This window comes from Porites lutea, chromosome 9 (assembly GCF_958299795.1).
Source record: "Porites lutea chromosome 9, jaPorLute2.1, whole genome shotgun sequence".
NCBI classification, from domain to species: domain Eukaryota; kingdom Metazoa; phylum Cnidaria; class Anthozoa; order Scleractinia; family Poritidae; genus Porites; species Porites lutea.
This window is the reverse complement of record NC_133209.1, coordinates 27489157-27511559: the sequence shown is the minus strand read 5'-3', so window position 1 is coordinate 27511559 and position 22403 is coordinate 27489157. Positions and strand designations below refer to the sequence as shown.

The 22403-nt window shown below is 38.9% G+C and overlaps 1 protein-coding gene across 2 annotated transcripts; it reads right to left on the bottom strand.

The window, feature by feature from the left end:
• Positions 1 to 2790: 2790 nt before the first annotated feature.
• LOC140948525 (death domain-containing ATP nucleosidase-like) lies at positions 2791 to 21199 on the bottom strand. 2 transcript variants are annotated; one of them, XM_073397775.1, is made up of 5 exons: positions 21089 to 21199; positions 13050 to 13210; positions 12725 to 12782; positions 3403 to 4212; positions 2791 to 2901 (listed from the first exon to the last, which is right to left on the bottom strand). In XM_073397775.1, the coding sequence occupies exons 4-5, from the start codon at positions 4169 to 4171 to the stop codon at positions 2804 to 2806; spliced, it is 867 nt and encodes a 288-aa protein (XP_073253876.1). In that variant the 5' UTR covers positions 4172 to 4212; positions 12725 to 12782; positions 13050 to 13210; positions 21089 to 21199; the 3' UTR covers positions 2791 to 2803. The 2 variants fall into 2 exon arrangements, with proteins under 2 accessions (XP_073253876.1, XP_073253875.1); XM_073397774.1 differs by lacking the exon at positions 21089 to 21199 and having other exon boundaries at positions 13050 to 13454.
• Positions 21200 to 22403: the final 1204 nt, after the last annotated feature.

Genomic DNA, 22403 nt, shown 5'->3' with positions numbered 1-22403 from the left:
TCCTTTACTTCTGGGTCACCACTTTCCAATAAATCGTCAGCATTATCGAGAATGAAAAAAGATCGTTCCGAAATTGCGTTTAATAGCTGACAAATCTGATCATCAAGAGAAAGACGCAAAAACGAGGGCTGTTCATTTATGACAGATGGCCTGATACAGCCGAGAATCTTTGAAGTTAGAGCTGCTTTTGACCTCAGACCACGTAAGGACAACCAACAGACCGGCATTCCCTTGTTTCGGAGATCGTGTCCCACCGCAATTGCAACAGATGTTTTTCCAAATCCAGGTGAACCCCAGATCGTCACGAGCTGGGTAGTATCAGAAGTCAAGTGACCCATAATCTCATCACATTCGCTTCGACGCCCAGTAAAATAAGGAACCATTTTGGGGAGGAAAGTTTCCAAGGGCGATGGTCTCACACCTTTAGACGTAAATAATAAAGAATAACAGTCAAATTTGATTCGCACTTCTTGGTGACCAACGCAAACACAAAGAAACAATGAAATTTTAACGATTATTTTCATGGCCTTTGAAATCAAAAGAAGTAAAAAAGCAAATACATAATGACCAACTATAATATAAAGATGGCAATTTAATTTAACTAGCGCCACTGCAAGTAACTCAAATATGTGACCGTCCAAATGAGAACTCAGTGCTAATGAAGCGATTTATTCAGTAACTTCTTTATATTTCAGTTACGTGGAGGGCAGGTTTGAATTCGATCAGGCAACAGTTAGCAGGCTAGGCAACGGTACATAATTAATTTCTTTACTTCGACACAAACTGACTAACCCTCGTTAAACTTTGGATGATAATAATGTGTACCTAGCCTGATTATAAGGGGTTTCTCGGGGAGAGAAGAAGAGAAAAGCGAAAAGAAGATAGAGCGAAGGGATAGAAACTTCCGTCCTCTTTCCCCCCTCCCCCATCTAAGATTTCCTCTCCCCGATGCCCCTGAGGAAGGCCTGATACGTAGGCTAACGTGTACCCCGCTCTGGCATGCATTAATTAACAATTATTCCTCGAGCCCGAATGACCCCGAATGGGCTTTTGACTCAGAGGCAATGAGGGCGAGAGGAATAATTGTTTTAGCAAAATCCAATTGAGTTGGTCAAAAATATCGAGAAAAACAACTTTAGCTAGCAAAACGCAATTCAGCCGCCATTGTTTTGGTTTTCAAAGGCGGCGCTTTTCGCTACTAGTGGGCTATAACATATAGCCTAGTAGTAGCTCATCCAATCAGAACGCAGCATTGATAATAGTTGGATTTTACCAATCGGTAAGACCTTTTCCAAAGGAAAAAAAGAACTCGAAACTGAAAAAAGAAATTAACATATGTCCATTCACTAAAAAAGTTATAAAGGTCTAGAATGTGAAATTTCCGCTTACTTACTTTCTATTTTTTTTGGCCGATCGTTTGGCATTTCTAGTTCATTTTTTATGTGTTCCAAAAGTAGTCCAATTGAGTGAAATCGATAGCGAAATAGAGGATATTACATGGCCGCGCGGAGACGTAGACCTGCGAACTTTTTGGGAAATATCATTCTGAAAACGTAAATGAAATGTTACCTCGTTGAATAAAAACGGAAGTTGCGCGGGGAGTGCTAGTGCCCGTTTAAGTCTTGATGGGGCTTTGAAACATTTAGCCATGAAGTCCGCTTATCGGGACGAAATGCAGCTCTTTGCTATAAGTTTCTTCCCAGTGATGACCTGTTCCCTGGCCTCTTAAAGTCATCAAAGTAAAAGCGTCATCTAATTAGTTACAGGAGGGACCCGACTAAAGCAGGGAGATATTGAAGATCAATGTTAAGAAGACTAAGGCGATGAAAATCAGTAAAAGGACTGGTGAGGAATTACTATTTCTCTGCACTGAAGATGGCCGTGGAATATATGAAGAATATATGTACAAGACAAGTAAGTTAATAATCCATTCATGGAGTCTCCTGTCGCACTTTGTAATACCTAATTCAATTTGTAATAAAATTGCCCCCTTTGCAATAACAGACGATCGCACTTTGTAATGAAATAGGCTGTCGCACTTTGCAATAACACTATAGTAATCGCAATTCTCACTATTTCAGCTGATCTTTATGGGATTATGGCTCCCGAAGAATCTCCAAACTGGAAAAACCAGTTCCCATATTCTCAAAAACACTCTTTCTTGGCATTACAGGACCGTACAACCTATACTTGTATCTGAAAATATATTTTGAGATTTTATAAGTGAAAAATTTGGTTAAAATTAACCGTCAACCGTCAAAGCTATCACCCCATTGAGACCCTTGTTAAAGACCACGTCCACACTCATGAATCCAGGTAAAAAATTATGCGGTTTCATGGCTTTCAGATTCGTGTGGAGAGTGATCAACGTCAAATTTTTCTTTGTAATAAAAATTCTTTTCAACACTGACGGGACACGAGAATTAATAGCGACATGATCAGGCAAAAATCACTATACTACTTTTACCCGCAGATACGCAAAGATTTCTGATTAAGTGGTTATTTAAAGGCTTAAGCATTCTCTTATTCCTTCCTTGCTTTTCCATATAAGTCGTTTTTATTCTAAGCGACATGGGAAAAAATTACCCTTAGTATCTCCTTGGGTTTTCCAAGATATCGTTACGTCAGTAACAACGGCACAATATAAAAGTGGACACTATATAATATATTGTGTATACTAAACTAACCTACCTCTGATAACATTATCATCGTCTCCTTGACAATGAGGCCATCTTTTGAAGACAACACCATCATTTAAAATCTTGGCAACTAAAGAAGCAGCATTAGCACTTGCAAATTGGTTTCATTTTTCATTTGTGCTCTCTCTTCCATCTGCATAACTAGAAATTCCCTTTACAACAAGCCATTCAACTTGGAGGTCAAATGCAGCTGTGTAAAGTCCTGCAACAGAAACAGCGGCACCACTCATAAATGGGGCCATTGAGTATAGCTGATAAACGTATTGAATTGCAGGAAAACAAATTAAAAGATGCGTCCTCACAACCTGTAAATTTTTAAAAACCTCAAAGTATAACTAAGAAATGACATGAATGGCAGGATATCAAATTGAAAGGTGCGTTCTCAAAACCTGTAAATTTTAAAAACCTAGAAGGCTGAACAGATTATCCAAATGGTGAGCCTCTGTCTGGTTGTTTTCGACGTAATCGAGGTCGCGACTATCGCCGTTGATGAAGCGACGATCTTAGAGATTAATGCGACGATCGCAATCAAGTTTGATTACGCGCTCGTTAAATCTCGCCCTTGTTTTTAACCTGCTTCTAAGGGACCCCCTAAGGGCATTAAAAAGGACGCGTTGCTATGGCCAACCGATTTTTATCTATTTTTTGCTATAACACCCCAGCCCCCAACTTTCCACCCCCACCCCACCAGGGATTTCATTACCTTCGGCTTCGGTGTCAACGGCCACTGCCAGAGGAAAGGTTTCAGCCAGCTGTTTACGCCGCAATTCTGTACTGATTACTTCTGGAACGCTCAACAGTTCACCGCTGCTGTGAATTTTGACTTCTCGATCTTCCGAGTTCTCCAAAGGAGCCTTCCCGCCAAGAGCTGAATCCTTAATGAGGTCAAGAAATCGTTTGCTGGCAAACGTTCTTATATTATTGTGCAGCTCTTTATCATTTGTCACAACCTTCAATCCATATGTTGTCAATTTGGCAGAAATTACAACATCACCCAAATTGGTTTCCTCAGGACGTAGGCTACCGCACGTTCCCACTAAAATAACTGCTTTGGGCATAAGCACTGAGACAGCATTTTTTGTAGTTACTATGGAGCCCCCCGGACCGCTAGAACCTTCATTGCATCGCAATAAAGCAACTTTTACTTTCTCATCTTGGCCTTCATTCTCGTCCTCGAAGTAAACAAAACCGAGACCATCGAACCAACATCTGAACGGATTGTTCAGGTGCATATAGCAAGCTGAGAACTCACAGTCCTTTACAGTCAGTAACAAAATGTCGACAGGAAGGCGTGCATGATTCCGATGCTTTGTTGGTACCTTGATATCACTCATGCGGGGAAGTTTAACACTAAGCTGGGGCGGGTCTTTACTGGCGTCGCTGTGTTTCCTTTTAGTTCCCCTATTTGCACCATCTGAGATATCTTCTTCCTTTGAGTTGCTGCCTAAGTCCATGGCGGACTGGTTCGACATTTCGTCTTCAATTTAGACTTGAGAAGTCAAAATATATGGATCTGGCAGATAGAGAGTACATACACTGTCACATGGTTGTCCAGGAAAGGCTTGATTTAAAATAGTTAATGAAATTTAATTAAAATAGTATCATCCTCACCCGACTAGCCAGCGGAAAGTGTAAGTAAGGTACTTTATATACTGGATAGATGTCAGAGATGTCAGATGTCTCCGGGTAGATGTTGTGGTTCGGTTTTACCTTTGGTTCAAATTTTACTTGGTAAAATAGTTTGAAACTCATTATTACACGTAAACACACTCAAAAACAAAGGAAAATAAGACCCCGTTCACACTAGCCTCCCACGCAGACGCTCTCTTGGTTTGTCACGCAACCCTCCGGTGGGGCAGGAACGCGTGACGAACCCGCCCTAAGAACGTCTGTGTGGGAGGCTACGTCCACATGAATTCTGTTCGCGTCTAAGATACAATGCCAACGATTTTCGGTTAAGTTTTTCACATTTTATTACCAAGATATTGCAATTATTCTATTTAAAAAAGTCTCCTGAAAATTTCGGTATAAAGAGGAAGTATCCCAGACAATTTCCCAATGAAAGTACGGCTACTCCATGTCCTCGATCTTTCGACCGGACCCAACACGCAGTGTAGCTAAGTTTATTCACGGTAACCATTGTTCTTAACCCCGTACTAGAAACACCGAAAAAGAAAATTTTGAAAGCAAAAAGTCTACATTAATTTATTTTCGTTGGATTTTCCTATTGTTTTGCAGAACTGCATGAACATTAGCCCTCCTTTACAGTCAAACCAGGTCAAGCGTTCCCTTCGCTAGCAAACTAATGAATTCATTAATGGAAAAATGATTTTGTTTGTTGATTCAATAATCCATTCATAAAATGAATAATACAACGGTCAAATTGGACCTCGATTCAATAATTAAATGTTGATTTGGTTTATGAACAAAATCTACCTCTTCTTTATTCTTTTCCGTTGTGTTCAATCGTATTTGCTTCCCTTTTCTTGCCGTTAACGATTGCGTTTTTAATTGCCTTTAATCAAAATAACAGCTTGAATAGACAGACCGCAAACGCAAAGAAACTGACGAAGGCTGGGGATCGAAATCCACCAATCACCGCACATACACTGACCTCAGTTTGACTGTTGTGTTTTCTAAGAGGTCAGGTCCTGCCTCGTACCCAGACGTCTCTCTTTTGATGAAAATGTGCGCGCAAAGGAAGGCGGGAAGGACACAACGGGCGAGACGTCTGGCAGATCTTGTTTTCAAGATGGCGGCAAAAGCAATGGCGGACGAATATGCAGTTTTTAAAATAAGTTCAGCGCTGTTCATTTTGCGAATTTTGAGCGAATCATTGCCTATCCACGTCGTGTGTATGAAGAGGAAGCTGTTTTCCCCCCACACATTGGACTCAAGCATCATAATGTTATACTACCGAACTTTAAATCGAAACACTACTAGCCGCGGACGGGACGGTACTGCCCAGGGCGGATAAAGGTTGGGCGGTGAAACGAGCGCTCCGCTCTTCATTTAATGTGTGATGCGGAGTAGGACTGGCACGAGCGCTCTTTCCGCGCTTCCGGTGCGCTTGAAGGCCGGCGAAATTTCCCTTTTTGCGAACCGGAAATCCTATTTTCTTTCTGTAATTTCAGGCTACAATGTTAAATAGATAAATTCGTTTCATAATATTATCAATAAACAGTTTCATATGTTTGTGTCTGTACGTCTATAAGTTAAACTTGTTGGTCGTATAATGCCAAAATTTGAGTTTAATTTGAAAGTGTTGAATACCTCCTCCTTCCACTAAATATCACCTAATCGTCTTTCGCCGTTTCGTTTGCAAAAGCTTAACACTTCTTAACCTCAGTTTTTACATATGTTAAAGGGGGATAAATTTTATATAACATAACAAAAAATTAGATTGATATATATTGATATAGTGGCGTTGTACTTCTTCAAACTTTGCTTCTCGGGTGCAACGCGCTATGGCGATTCGCGCAATGCGTTGCAAATCCGGCAACCTCATGTAAACAAAATTTATTGAGGTTAGTTGTAAGGTTTTTTCTCTCTGTTTTTCTCTCTAAAACAAAACAATGTAAACAGTAAAAACTGAGGGGAAACTAATTTTAAGTTTCGAAGAAACAGAAAGACGTATGAGATGTTTTTTTTCAAAATTAAAAAGAAGGATGATGGTGATTGAAATTAGCATAATTTCACCTTGCACGAGCTGCACGCATTCAATAAAATACACGTCATCTAGTTATGAAACACGATCTGCTGTCTTTCAGTTTTGCCATGGATGACATGGATGAGATTTTCCTTCGTGTTTAGACAGTACTTAGCTGTTTTTGTTTTGGAATAACATCGACATTGGCGAGTAGCAGAACGAAAATATAATTCAGTAGTAGAGTCATGGAAGTAATAAAAGAAACCCTTTGAAAGAGATGTTTGTTTACTCCAATTCAACTAACCCTCCCTGAAAAAATAGCAACATTTGCCTCTCGGAGACAGCGTACCAGCAAAAAGGAACGAGGAAGAAGTGCAAGAAAACAAATCAAGCTGCCATAATTCAGCGACAGCGGCAGTGTTTCATGTACAAACCACATCGCAAGCCCTGACCGAAGTCGAAAACAAGCGACATTTCTAAGCAGAGTCCCAGTCCACTGCATCACACCTTTTTGCTCGGACGCGCTCGTTTCACCGCCCTACCTTTATCCGCCCTGGTACTGCCTTTAAGTTAATGAAACTGCCGCACGCCAAGGTAACAGCCGGTCAGGAAAATTAGTAAGTTAGTAATTTAGTAGTCGTTTCTGTTTAGGTCCCGAGTGATGAAACGATCTCTTCTGTCGAAGTGAAAAATGGCGAGCTGAGAATTGTTGCGTCAGCCAAATGAAGCCAAATATTTTGTAAAGCTTTAAAATACTGTTCGCCGCACGCTGTATCTTGAGTACTCGAAAAGGCAACAAACCAGTCAAGTCTCAAGACCTCTAAGTTATGTTATTAAATAGATGATAAAATATTTTTTAAATCTGTTAAATTTTTGTCTCAGGATTTCGCATTGTGTATCATTTGCTCGACAATGTAAGCTTATGTACAGGAAAAACAGCCACAAAACTAGGTCTAGATTTTTTTTATTTGTAGTTTTTTATTGTTCGATTACCTCACTGGGTACTAGACTTGTCACTGAATGCACAGCCCGGTGTAAATAAATTCTACTTACTTTTTATTTATATACCTCATTTTATGATGAAGCTGTGTCGAGTGTGCAGCAAATACTTATTGTCTGTATTGTTTTTTATTTGTTTTTGTGATATTACACAATAGACCAATTGGGTTTTGCCATGCTCTTTTATGACGCATCATTTGTGTCTTAATAAAAAAATTATTGGTAACTTTGGTTTCAATTTGATAGACAATTTTGTTACCCTGATTGAAGAGGGTGATGTAGTTGATGAGATACCATCGTAACTACCATTTGGCCAGACAGGAGACGTTGTCCTAGACACCTTCTTTAAAAAAATAATTGTGTTTGAATATTTCAAATTTCATGGCAAACAAGATGCTGTGAATGCCATTTTAGAGAATGATGATTGCATTGTCCCAGTGCCAACTGGTGGTAGGAAAGACTGAGTATTATGAAGTTCTTGGGATCATTCTACCCAGATTCAACATTGGTGTTCCTGTGATTGCTTATACATGGTTCCTTTCTTGGCAAACCTGTGGTAGCATAAAATTCCCCTCAAAAGTCTGAGTCTTCTGAAGGGGTAGTTTTTGACCTGCTTTGGAGTTGCAGAGGAATACAAGATCATTTAATAATTATCAATGGGCACAGAATTGCCTTGAAATGTAAAAAATGTTAAGATAAGTATAAATGGTTCTGCATAACTAATAACCCCCAACCCCCTTCCTAGAAATTTTAACTACAAAATTATAATTAAGATACAAGCATTGAATGGAGAGAACAGTAAAAACAGGCCCCTGGACAAACTGGAAGAATATGCAGTAAAAAACACTACACTACACTATTAGGAGGCTAATGTCAGGTCTATTAACAGTGTCAAGCAATGAAAAATGCCAGCTGTTTTATGCATGGACCAGAAGCTCCACCATGCAAAACCCTCACCTCTTTCCATTGCTTCGACCTCACCCAGAGAAATAGAAAATATTGCTCCTATTCCTTAAATTAGTGTCACTGGACATTGAATTGATGTATGTTTTATGAACTTCTACCAAGATTATTGATTTGAAATGTGGTCAGGTCATTCAACTATGGTCAGCAAAAGAGAAAACCTGCACCTGCACCCCTAATCCAACTTAAACTCGATCTAGCTTGCCCAAAGTAATAAAATACTTTGCTCCTATAATTCCTTGATTTTGGACATGGAAATCGGGTTGATGTGTGTTTTTTGAACTAATACTGTGATAAAAGCATGTGTACAGTTGCCCCTTCCCCTCAGAAAAAATTGCTGTGCATGGGCTACTGAGATTATTGAATGGGCATGTTGTCATTGAACTGACTTCTGTTAAAAAAGGGTTAAGCCCTTTCCCCTTCTTTTACATTTGTGGGTCCCAATAAAGTTACATTGAGACTACAGACCTGGAGTTTGAATGAGATGTAGTAGTGTGGTCATTGAATCATAGTGTTTTAACTGAACTATATACTTTATTCAACCTTTATTCAAACATTTTTAGTCTTGCAATAGGGGTGTCATCATGCCAGACATCTAGCTAAATAAAATTAGTAGTGTAACAATAATCAAATTCTCGATTAATCGTGATTATGACCGTTCAGTTCAATTCAGGATTCTTTGCTTCCGCATTTCGATTTTGGTTCAATTTTTGCACACCTTTTCCAGGGTACCCTCAGTGAGTTATTATAGTCTAAAATAAGAATCCAGAACTCTTCAATGACTGTTTTTGATTGACGGGCAAAGACGATAGCAGTTCGTGCCCAATTTTGAGTTGCCTGGCAAAAATGCTGTCCTTCAACCTCCCCTTGAGAATTTCCAAATTAACCATGTGCAACACACTCTTTATCAGGTTCTCAAACATGGCGACGAACCAAGCGACTGTGAATCTTCCTGTCTCTGTTACTATTGTTATATTGAGGGTTTAGGATTGCATGCTGTTTACACTGCGCGTTATGTTATAAGAATTAAGAAACGTTAACGTAATCGAATCAAAATCGAAAGGCAATAATCGAAATCTAATCGAATCACAAGGAATATGAATATTTACACCCATAAATGAAATGAAATAAAGTTAAAACTAATGATAGCAATAACAAAATCTCTTGCAAAAGATAAAATCGATAAATATATTTTAGCATTAATTATTGTACAATATATAGAGGATATTACATGGCTGCTCAGAGATACAAAATTTTTCTTCGAGTGTTGAAAAATATTTCATGAGTGGGTGCACCGAACGAGTGAAATATTTTTTCAACACCAGAGGAGAAATTTCATATCTCCAAGTGGCCATGTAATGTTCTATTTATTATGTAAGCACCAATGAAATACCAAACCATTTCACTTTAATAGTTTTTTGGTGTGAAAGGTGCGATTTATTATGTAAGATAACATGTTATTTTCACATGTGCAGATACCAAGTTTTCGCGCGAAAGCTCACCTGGTACTTCATTGGTGTTTATATAATAATTAAAAATACTAAAAAAATTTCAGCTAGAAAAGACTGCCTTTATAGCTGGAGATTTTCGTTTCCCTCATCAAGATTGACAGAGATAGTCCAAAATAATTGATTGATCAATGCTGGCACCTTCCTTCTCTTAAACCCCTTCCCTGATCAGAAAATAAAGTTCATTACTTATCCCTCGAGAATCTAGGGATCTTATACCGAGAGTTAGGTAATTGTAAGCTTCAACAATTCAAGTTATGCATTTTTATTTATTTTGTCAAAAGCATCAACTGAAATATATCCATCTGTCCCTGGTTTCATAGTTAGTAACGTCGCAGACTTAAATCTTGGTGTAAGAACATAATGTGGTCTTGATAATCAACTCCTGACCTTGCACAATTTAGCTAGGCCTTGCACTTCTTTCAATTCACAAGGTTACTTGATTGTTGTTCGGTGGATTTGGCCTAAAAGAGCGAAAAATAGAAACATAGTCGCCGGCGCTAGCGCTGTACTTTACTAATCCGGATTCTGCAATAAACGACAAATTAAATACTAAAATATAAGACTTACCCGATACCGTCAAGTCATCAAATATTTTGTTAGAGGTCTTCGACTCGTAAGAATCCAGCAGAATCCGACTCCTTTGCAGCCTGTCGATTATTTCTACCTCAGGTTTTGGAAATTTTGAGCAATTCACCTGTCTACTCAAAGTTTACAATGTTTACAACAATATGCTACTAAAATTGATCGCTTCCAAGACTTAAAAAGACCAAAAATTGGGCCGTGCCAAGAAAACGACTTTTTTGCCAAGAAAACGACACAAGGTCTGGCAGGCGCTTCGCCTGCCGTCTGTGCCCTTCCCATTGTCCCTTGCGGTTCATCACCAGTCACTCGCGTTTCGCGCTCGCCATGCGAAAAACGAAGCGCCTGAGGAGGAGGCTGGGTCAGGTCCGTTGCACTGATTACTGGAAGCAAAATGGCGTACATGTAACAGTTTGTTTGGGTTTGAACGTCAGAACTCGCCCGCGCTCGACTCTTAGAAAAAAAAAAAAAAAAAATTCTGAGGTCGACTTGTGGAAAGTGTAGTTTTTCAAGAAACAGTAATCGAATCAACATTCGATTATGGAATCGGTGCTAAATATGAATATTGGATTGTTCATTTTATAAATGGATTATTGAATCAACAAACGAAATCATTTTTCCGTTAATGAATTTATTAGTTCGCTAGCGACGGGAACGCTTGTCCTGGTTTGACTGTAACTACAAAAAGCCGCTTTTTGATATAAGAAAAGTAGACTATAGGTATTTTAAAATGGCGATTTTCGTGAGGTACTTTCGCCCAAATCCGGGCGTCGATAAAACCAGGAACACGGAACATTCCGGAACATCCCGGAACATGAAAAAATTAAAATATTTTTTTATGAAAAAAAAAAACTATAATAATAAAATATATTTTTTTCACAAACTTATAATAACGAAGTAAATAACATAATATAACTTAAAACGAAAAAGAAAGAAAGAAAAAAAAAGAAACTGGTATCATCTCCGAGTATGAGAGAACAGTATTTTGTCCCAATTTGTTTGGCAAGTGAGGGTCCATGCAAAGGACAGTATTAGTAATGAGTGGAAGCTTGTCTCTTTATTCTAAATATATTAAGATTGGATGTAGGGAAGGGGGTTTTCAAGACCCTCTTTCAAGCTTTCCTCACACAGCCACCTTTTGTAATTGTTTTCCATGCAGTTTAATCATTTGACGGTTATCTATTTTAATACAGCTTTGCGACTTCATGAAGAGCTTAAGGCGGCTTGTGGCTTTGGACTTTAGTGGAGAAGATTTACATTCGCAGTGAATAGTTTCAGCGGTAGTCAGGTAGCGCAGTGGTAGTTTCTAACTGTTATCAGTTAGCCAGAATTTCAGCCATCTCCCGGAGTCTCAAGTGAAGTTTGCAATCTATTCATCTGCTAATCTGTTTGTTGCTTTGGAATTTGCAACCTTACTGGATTTTAGTGGAACAGATTTCATTTTTTAAACATTAATGCGTAGCTATTCTCGGCGACTAGACTTTCTTGAATTAAATCCTTTGTTGATTTGCGTCGGATGACAAAGTTGACTATTGATCCCATATAACTACAAAAAACCCGGACACGTAGGTGGATAACAGTCAAATTGTTATATAAACTCATGACAAAAAATTACAAGAGGTGGCTCTGTGACTGAAAGCTTGAAAACCCCCTTCTGGAGGCCCATTTTAATATACAGTGTATTTTGAATTTAAAGGCAAGCCTTCACTCATTACTGTCATTTGAATGGACCCTCACTCGCCCAACAAATTAATTGCGACAAAATATTGTTTTCTCATACTCGGAGATGATACCAGTTTCTTTTTCATTCATTCTTTCTTTTTGTTATGTTATGTCATTGTACTTATTTTATTATTATAAATTTTTGCAAAAATTGTTTTCTTATTTTTATTCTTATTCTTCTTATTATAATTTATTAAATTATTACTTAATTATTTTTCATAAAAAATATTTTAATTTTTTCATGTTCCGAGATGTTTCGAGATGTTCCGGGATGTTCCGGAATGTCCGTGTTCAGAGTCCGGGTTTTATCGAAGCCCTCTCTTGCTTGTGGCGCTTTTGAGGAGCATTCATGCTTGAGTGGCCCGCCGCGGAAGCTTATTATCATGCGTAAGGCTTGATTTCCACTGTCGCGTAATTTTTACGTGCGTATGTGCGTAAAATTTACGTTAGCAAATAAAATAGAGGCAATATATGAAAGGTCGCACGTATAAGCGAAAAAGTAGAACCTCGCTCAACTTCACGTTTATTCTCAACACTTTATATCTTGCCTCTATTTTATTTAAGTGATTACAATTTTCGTGCGTTAACGTCTGTGAACGTACCTTAAATGTCCGGATGTTCTACGCGATGTAAAACTTTAAAGTCGACTTATAAGTTCCCCTAAAACATCGGAGAAAATTAATAGTTTTTAAGGCATCAAGTTAACCAAACAGGCTTCTAAAGCATAGAGAAAACTATTCGAAACACTTCTGACATATTTGGATACATTCGGTCTTTGTGGGCCCTTGTTTTTCACGTTTCCCATATGAACCCTATAAATCCTTACGTCATGCAATGTTACTACATGTATAAATATTTTTAACAACCGTTCTCACATAGTGAGTTTGGGAAGCCTGTGACTAAAATCTTAAAACTGGTATGACCTACCTTGAAGGCATTTGATGAAAATTAAAAGCACGATATCAATGAGCTGATCCCACGGTCTCTAGATTTTCGTTTTTGTCGAGGAAAGAATGAATTATGCTCGATTACTGCTTTTGGTTCTACGCCAGCCCATAGGAACTTGAAAATTCCACAGCTACGAGGTCCTGAACAAATAAAAACAGTCGATTGTTCATATTCTTGGTGCACCATTGATCTAAGTATATATAGCAGTATGTTATTCAAGAGTATGCCAAAGTGTCCTTATTAGACCAAGCTCTATCGTCATGGACTTATGTTTTATCGTTGATGTAAAGAATAAAGCAGGAAATGACGACGCAGTCTTCAATTTTTGCACTAAACAGCAAAACAGCAGTGAAAATATGTAGAGTCCTCGAAAGTCCTCTTTAGTTGACGTCTTAATTAGAAGTTGGATGTAAACGCGCTCACTTTCCAAAATTGGTGAAAGAAGTGTTGCTTCACATGTCTAGGGTTGCTATTTCTTAGCTATTTCTTGGTTTCAGGGTGCATAAATGCATAATGGGTTTTTCTTGTAGGGAATCGGTAACCGGTAACTAATAACCTGAAATCGCCGATACCCGGTAACAACTTCCAATTAGTTATACCATTCCTAACTCGAAATCCTAACTCGGCAAATAGATATCCTCTCAGAGAATTAAAGCGTCCGTTCAAACAACAGGTTTTCCATGAATTCAATGTTCAAGGCACATCATTTTCTCCTTGGAATCGTTTACGTTCCATGCAGTATTTATTCTCCTAGCCTCTTTCCCTTTTTCCAAAGCAAAAACACTGAATTTTTTAAATAGGTCCAAAACATATGTTAAATTGCGTCGAGTATTTATATAGTCTACACAAAATATGAAAGTCATGGAGCCACAACCTGGCTAAAACTTGGTTAGTTTTTGCTTATATCAAGTGTCAAAAATGTAACTGTTTTGCATGAGACATCAACAAATTTTTGAGGAGCCCTGTCGCATGTTCTAGCCATTACTGATTTCTCAGCTTGCGGGAAGCAGACGCTTTTTTTGGCTCTTGTTTCATCCGCTATTTTTTCGGCGGGTGAAACAAGAGCCGAAAAAAGTGTCTGCCCCTCGCAGGCTACTGCTTTCCGGGCTTGTGCTTCGAATCGGTTTGTAGAAAGATGGTTTACTAGATGGTAACTTTTGAAAAGGAAATACCAGTTATCCATTTTAGATTCACTCATTTATCCTAGAGACACTTTAATACTTGTCTTCGTGAAGGAAAGTTGTTGCCTCTGTATATGTTTCACCGAATTATATTTTTTTTATTGATTGTTAGTAGTCTCTCTTGTAATTTCAATCGCTGTGCCGTTTGTTTGCAGTCGTTCAGTGAACATCGCTTGCAGGAGTACTCAAAATGTCACGCGTGAAACCATTCAATAAAAAATAAACATAATAATTTCTTTATTTTTGTTGGAGCTTAACTCTAATTAATGTTCATTCAAACACTCGCCACAGCTCGCACTGCAAAAGTGAGAACCGGCTGGCCGTATAGGTGATTTTGGAAATTTTTTTAACGGTTTAGCTAAAAGCCCACGCGTGCTTCGATCGTCCTGAATATTGAATTCCAGGCCTAATTAAGCTACGGTGATAAAGAGCCATTATGGCTCTTAAATGTGATCGAAGATGATTTCCAGTTTTTTGGTGTACATATGAGGCTATGAACTCGATGTACGATTGATTCACTCTTGGGTTGTTTGCAACTTATTTTTCTCTAAAATTGCTTAGCTGTTCCCTCAAAAGTCACATGAATGTGCTCTAAAGTTAACTTAATTGTGGAAAGGCAAGTTTATTGTTTGATTTGAATTATAAATTTATTAATGGGAGCCTCGCTTTTAGCCCTGGCTAAATCTATATATTATGAGTTTCCTACGGGACGGACCATTAGAAAAGTTATGGGGGGGGGGGATTTTCGAGCCGCAGGAATTTTTTTTTCGTTATCAAATTTCTTATATGAATTTTTTTTAGGCCATAGCATGAATATTTCTTAGGGTTAATTGGCGTGCATGAATGTTTTTTCGTTTTATTTTCTCTCGCGCGAATATTTTTCTTTGTACTTCGCCCACCCCTTCCCCCCCACCCCCCAATACGTTTTCTAATGGTCCCTCCCTAAACGAGCTGATTGAAAGATCAGGTGTCGTGTCAAAAGCTTGTCAATCTTGGCATCTGTGAGGTATTTCTCTTGATTTCGTTGTTAACTGATTGAAAAAAAGGCAATCAATATAAAAAATATAGACCGATCTTAGGCTACTTTATTAAGAAAGGAGCATTTTACTTTGGAGAGGCGGAGGGAGAGTAGAGGTTGAGCAATTTTTTTCCATTTTTCCATCTTATTTGCAAGTTTTTTTTTTCCTGCGACATACGAACACGTATATTCATAGCCTGTTATCACAGCCCACGCATCATAAGTTTAGTTAAATTAGAGTCATCGACCTTGGTACCTCTAGCAACAATTGTTGCATTATAGTTCAATATATGGAGTTAAAACTCCATGGATTATTAATTTAAGACTGGTTCCAGAATCATTCAAAATGTGCTCTTAACCTCCCACAAGTTATAATTAGGCGAGCCACTGTTATATAATAACATTAATAATGGAACAACTGGCTTTCACTGTTCTCGATTTAAATCTTTATTGCAACAGAGCTGGAAATAACTAACCGGTTAGGCGCGATAAAGATTTTCCGGTCAAGCGCATTTTTGCCTGGACAAGGGCGAACGTAGAGGAACGTTAAGAGGACTTTCAAATAAAACTTCTAAGCAAGAACAGAATAACAAGGGATTTACAGTACAAGCGGAGCAAAAATGAACGAAGAATTTAGTGGACGTGGACCGGAGACGGGAGCTTGGGAGAATAGGGGGTGGGAGCACTGGGAGGGGTTTGGGAGATGAGAGAGGAAAGGACGGGTGATGAGAGTTCTAAAAGGGTGGAAAGCGGGAGAAACAGGGGGAAATTACCCAGCACTGCTTAAAACTTGAAATCGAAAAAGGGCTAAATGACAGTAAAAATAAACGGTAAAAAATTTTTCACAAGGTTTCGAAATGAAGGTTGCCAAGAAAAAAGGGGAGGAAAAAAGCTAAAAACTAATGTACAAAACAAAATGGCTGGTAAGGCGACGAAACTAAACTGCACATTGACAAACACCACTACAGCAAAAACTACGGATACAAAGCGGTAAGAAGACAGGAATTTTGCTATACGAACACTGGTCTACGGAAAAAAGGTATAAAAGACAGGGCTAATAACGCACGAAAAAGCTGGCAATTTTTGTGATTTATCAAAATATAAGTTAGTTTGTGCTACTGAACACTTTGAAGAAAAGCATTCCTTAGACTCATTGCCAAAACAAATCGAGTTGATCCAGGGCTTATCCTGGAAATCTTTTCATTGCAGATTTACGGAGATTCGGCAATGTGAGCAATGTTGTTTTATATCGGGGAGGTCGAAATTATGTCTATTCAACACTTTTTTTTTCGAATAGGATTAAAAATATGAGAATTTCCTTTCTAACATTCACGTTATACAAATCCCAAAAATAAGTGAGACTTGCATAAACGTTTTCACATGCTTCCTTGTGTACCTATTTTTCTCCTTCTTTTCTTTTGCATGAGTTTGTTTTTCTTTTGCTAACCCCCCCTCCTCCCCCAAAAAATAAATGGCTGGCCCGTCCCATAGCAAACATGTGAAAAACAAGAGACACCGTTCGGAATGAGTCATGATCATGAATTGTGATTTACACATGAACGCTTTCTCCAACGGTCGCCTTACCATTGCTAGAGACTTGATTGGAGTTATGATCAGTTTTAGCTCATTGTCTCTTACTTTTAGTCTCCTTCGCAGTCGCTCTCTGCCGTCACGCGTGGACGTTTATCTTAAGCCCTGTCCACATTAAACACGTAGAATTTTGAAAGCGCTGTGTTAAATATTTTTGCTCCGGGCTGGACCAGTATATTGGAAAACACATCATTTATTTGGTCAAAAACTGATAAACATGCAAAGTGCATATATTATTTTCAAAATGTTTTCTCTCAGATTAAAACGCAATTTACGCAAACATAATGTTTTTAAATTTACTCGCTTTGAGGCTGGAATATGAGACGAGCGTTTACCAGAAGTTCCGAGACTGTAAACCAGCCGGTCCTTTCTTATGCCCTCGCATGATTTTCGCGCGCGTGGGCCTCACACGCTCACAGGGAGTGGCAAATCTCCTTTTCACCCTCTGCGCTCCAGAAGTTTCGTTTCAGCGTGAGTGCGCTTTATCTACGTAAAAATACGGCGTGATTTACAGTCGAAAAAGTTCCATTTCTCTGGCCTGCAATTTCTCCAGCTAACTTTGGTAAAAAATATATATATATCGGACACCTAGAGTTAGTACCCTCTAGCATCAGTCCCTTTCTTATCTTTTTTTTGACCCTTCGATAAGACGATATCGTACTGAATACTTGGCTCTCTACGCAGTACTGGTTACAAAAGCACTTGTTCCACACACACAATTGGCTATCAAACGGTTTACCCAAATGACCAAAACCCTAAAAACCTTGTTCTTTTTTATCTTCTACCATCCGTCCCCAAGGCAGCCTGCGGGAAAAGTCCAGAGCTTCGGGCCCGGGTCCGGGGGCTGAGGGTATAGTGAGGGTGGGCAAATTAAAACTAACTTTTCATTGTTTTTTTTTTGTGTGTTTGTGTGTGCGAATTATTTGTGGCCGCGTGAAACAATAGCGCCGGTTGTTTTTTGAAAAAGTGCGGGTATCCCGGGTTTTTTTGTTGTTGTTGATGCAATGTAAGTCAGGTTCTCTTTATGTTCTACATAAATTATTAAACGAAACAGCCGCATAGTTGCGCTCAATGAAGAGTCCTGGGGTGAGAATTACGGCCTTGTTTGTGTGCCCTACGGTGGGTTTTGCTAAAAGCAGGCCCGCGGCCCACGGCCCGTGATCCCGCGGCCCGCGACGGCCTCGCGGCCCGGCGGTCCGAAGGCCCAGCCGTGGCCCACGGCCCCGCGCCCCGGAGGCCCAGCGGCCCGGCTGCCCGGCGGCCCGGAGTCCTGGTGGCCCAGTCCTGATTTTCCACAGTTTTTTTGTCTAGCGGTAAATCCACGCGCATGTACAGATCTGCTTTTAGCAAAACCCGCCCTACGGTAGGGAATAGACCGACAAGTGAGAGATAGATAGTATAAAGAAACCATTCAGAGGCCGATCCTGTACTCTTTGTAAAGAGTTTTTAATAAAAACTATAGTTGCAGGGTTTTACTGAAGTAATGACGAACATCAAATGGTTCCTCTGAGTTCACTGATGATAAATTTGCCTGTAAAATTCATAAGAGGGAAATTGAGTACTTTCTTGGCCGGTTGAATAACGTATTTTATGAAGAGGCGAAGTGCCCTTCAGTTGTTTGTTTCAATAATATTACTTTTCGTACGAACATTCTGTGTCAATTTAACATCAGTACAACAGTAGGGCTTTACTGAGGTATAATAATTCTTCTAAAATTCCACGTAACAAACCGTGATTTTTTCATTCAAAGTTTCGCAAAATTTCATTGTTTATAAAAGTACTGAAGAAAGGAATCTTCGGGCGATTTTTAACCGAGTAAAAAATGCATTATCTTGCAATATTTTTACCAAATAGTACTACAACTAGAATGCCTTACTTACCTGCCAAAGATGAACTTGTTTCCTTGGACCGCCTTTCTTCCTGAGGGCTTTGAAAATGGTATAATTCAAAAGGTTTTGGACCGGCGACTATATGGCGTGGGGCAGCCTTTCACTTTTTGGCGGTTTTCTCGAAAATGAAAATCCTTTGGAAACTATGATTGTGATTTTCGAAAATGTTTCACCAAAGGGTTCCTTCTGACTGAAAATGAAGTATTTCGAAATTTCAGTTTTGACGGCAAATTCTCGATATTTACAGACAGCCGCCCTTAAGCATGGATAATAGAAAGACTTTCTATTATCCATGTTTTAAGCCGGCTTCCCGGTGTTTGCTTTTTTTCAAAGATGAACTCGAGGCAAGAAAATCGCTCAAAGCTTTCTTTTACAGCCAGAATTATAACTAAATATTCATTGGAACGTTTTCTTTCCTTTTGCGGTGAGAAAATGTCTAAAGGCTGTTTAAAGTTCTGTAAGCTTATAATCAAACCTGCTACTCGGTCAGATCATTGTCTCAAATCTTACAAACGTGCATAAAGTAAATAGCTGCATAAACTACGCTCGACTTCATTAAATTAGATATAAAAGAGAAACATCAAATACAATAATTACTCAGGCTTGGAGATGCAGCCCTGAAAGGTATCAAGAAAGGCCAGTATCGCTTCAGACTTTGCAACCCTCTTACGCATCAAGCAAGGTGCAAAACGAAAACGATGCCATCCGAAATCGGATTTCCGACTTTGACAAGTGACGTATTTCTTAACCAAAAACCCAATAAACAAACTAGCCATGAATAACAGAAGACTCCTGATATATAGCAGCTGAATTTCATTTTGTCGACCCAGTGGAAAAAGACAGTTAAAAACATCACAAGTTGACACATAACTCTGTCAGCTTCAGCTGTCAAAGTAAACAAGTTTCGAGATGCTGCATAAATTTTCCGCGTGAGCTCACCTGTAAAATTTTGACCAATCAGAGGATAAAAATTGGACGTAGAGCGTGACCAACGCGTGACCATGGTGAGCAAAGTCAAAAGCAACTGTCTTCCCCGCCTGATATAGCTGGCTGAATTTTCGCCTCCGAGGTCAGTTTTAAATCAAAATTTTAATTGTGCGGCACAAAAACAAAACATATTTCATATGAATTAAAAAAAAATCAAACTTGAGCCTGCGATCATTCGAAAACTAGTAACTTGTCAGCGGATAACTTCAAAAAAATACTTGACCTCGGTGGGTCAACACCTGAGCCCGCGATACGGTCAAGTGATACTGATCAGCAGATACCCTGTTTTGACAGCTGTCAATTGATCACAACATTGATGTCCAATGGATGTGTGCATTATCAGTTTTCCTGTGCTCTCAAACTAGCTAGAAAGTATGAGATTGAACATTGATTGCGATCTAGTAAAACAACTGATCAGCGGACAGCAAATAAATCACGCCACCTCGATGAGTTGACACATGAGCCCTCGATATGGTCATGTGATACTGGTCAGTGGCTATCCTGTTTTGATAGTCTCCCCTACCCTTACAATCTGTAGACGCGTACGTACGTACGTACATACGTACGCTCGGTCAGTCACGTGACAACCAAACGAAAAGAGGTTGACCATATTCTATGAGCTTTACTAGCCTTCGAGAGCATCCGGTTTTTTCGGCTTTGGTCTGCGGTTCGCAGGCTAATTATTTACCATTTTCAATTCAGTTTTTGTCTGAATCTTATTCCTTTTTTCTTTCCAGCAATTTCTTTGTATAAAATACACCACACGACTCAAAAAATTTTGTCAAGTAAATCTAATTTCAATAAAATATATATTAGCATATCCTTAGCAGACCTTAGCATTGTTGACATATATGGAAACGGCCGTTTGACCTTTCAGAGCTGGTTCATTGCGATCGTCCACTATCTAACTTTCTTACTAGTCAAGTCATACCAGAGCAATAAAAGACTCAATCGATCTTTCAATTTTGCAAGTAAAAACTATTTTCCTCATCACCACGAAAAAATGTGAATTCAAGACAGTTTTTGGAGTTTGTATTACCCCCGGTTGCGTGACGGTTTTAACGTGCATTTTATACAAAAACATCGAAAATGAACTGCGTGTTTACCTCTCTCGGCGCGTTGCTTTTTAATTGCCCGAGCTGGTTGTACTAAAACAGCAGGGCTTTACTGAGGTATAATGATTCTTCTTAAATTTCATGAACCAGCTGTGATTTTTTCCTTCAAAGTTTCGCAAAACTTCATTGTTTACGAAAGTGCTGAAAATAGGAATCTTCGGGCGTTTTTTAACCGAGTAAAATGCATTTTTTGCAATATTTTTACCAAATAGTATCGTAACTGGGATGCCTTACTTACCTGCCAAAGATGAACTTGTTTCCTTCAACCGCCTTTCTTCCAGAGGGCTTTGAAAATGGCAAAATTCAAAGGTTTTAGACCGGCGACTATATGACGTGGGGCAGCATTTCACTTTTTGGCGGTTTTTTCTTTTGTCATTTTCGAAAATGTTTCACCAAAGGGTTCCTTCTGACTGAAAATGAAGTATTTCGAAATTTCAGTTTTGACGGCAAATTCTCGATATTTACAGACAGCCGCTCTTAAGAAATAGATTTGTCCCTTTTTTAAACTTGTTACAAAGTAGTAAAACTAAAAGTCGCTAACCTAGCTGCTTTACACGTCGACATATTGTGAGCCTATTGGAGCGTATCTTTAAAAAAGCTTAAAGGAATTTTTATGATGCAGCTTCGTTTCCAGGATTCTGTAATAGCTTGGCCGGTTCTACATAACCTGAAAGGCCCTTCAATAGGTGTTTGTTGTTTTTTTTTGTGTGTGTGTGTTGACTACGTGCTATTAGTGGTTGCTAAACGGAGTTTTAAGCTCAAGCCTCGTTTCCATGCTATCGCAGTTACGTGACCAGTTTAACTGCATAACAGATACGTTGTCAAATCAGATACACTATTATGTGTTATAAGAGCAATTCTGTTAGCAATCTGTTGTCATTGAAGATGGTTTTCAAGTACTGTAAAGTGAAGCCTCGTTTCCATGCTATTGTGGTCACGTGACCAGATTAATTGGTTAACAGAAGCGTTTTCAAGTCAGATACACTATTATGTGTTATAGGAGTAATTGTGATAACAATCTGTTGTCATTAAAGATGGTTTTCAGGTACTTTAAGGTCCAGCCTCGTTTCCATGCTAGAACACAAACGTCACATTTTAAAAGCACCCTTGTGGCCATCGGTGCAAGTTACAAAATTGCCGACGACATTTTTTATGTTCCTTAGAGTCCCCTTAACACATCTAGACAGGTGGCTTACTTTTTTCACAAAATGCCCACGGGATTACAGATGCTCCCAGACTATATACCAGAGTGCAAATACTTAGAGATCACATAGAGAAACTGAAATCAGATCGGCACATTCAGGTATTATTTTGTACATCTTTGGATCTACATAATTTGTTGAGATGTGAGAAAACAATACTACTGCTTGTAGAAGAAAAATTGAACTTGTTGTGATTTACATTTATATTATTGATATAACTTAAATCATTATTATTATCATTTGGTGGAATTTCATTGGCAGCCACGGGGCGCAATTGTTGAAAAATGGTCATTAAAAGCATTAGATAGCTCACTAGAATTAGAAATAATGGAATCATTCGACTTAAATTCT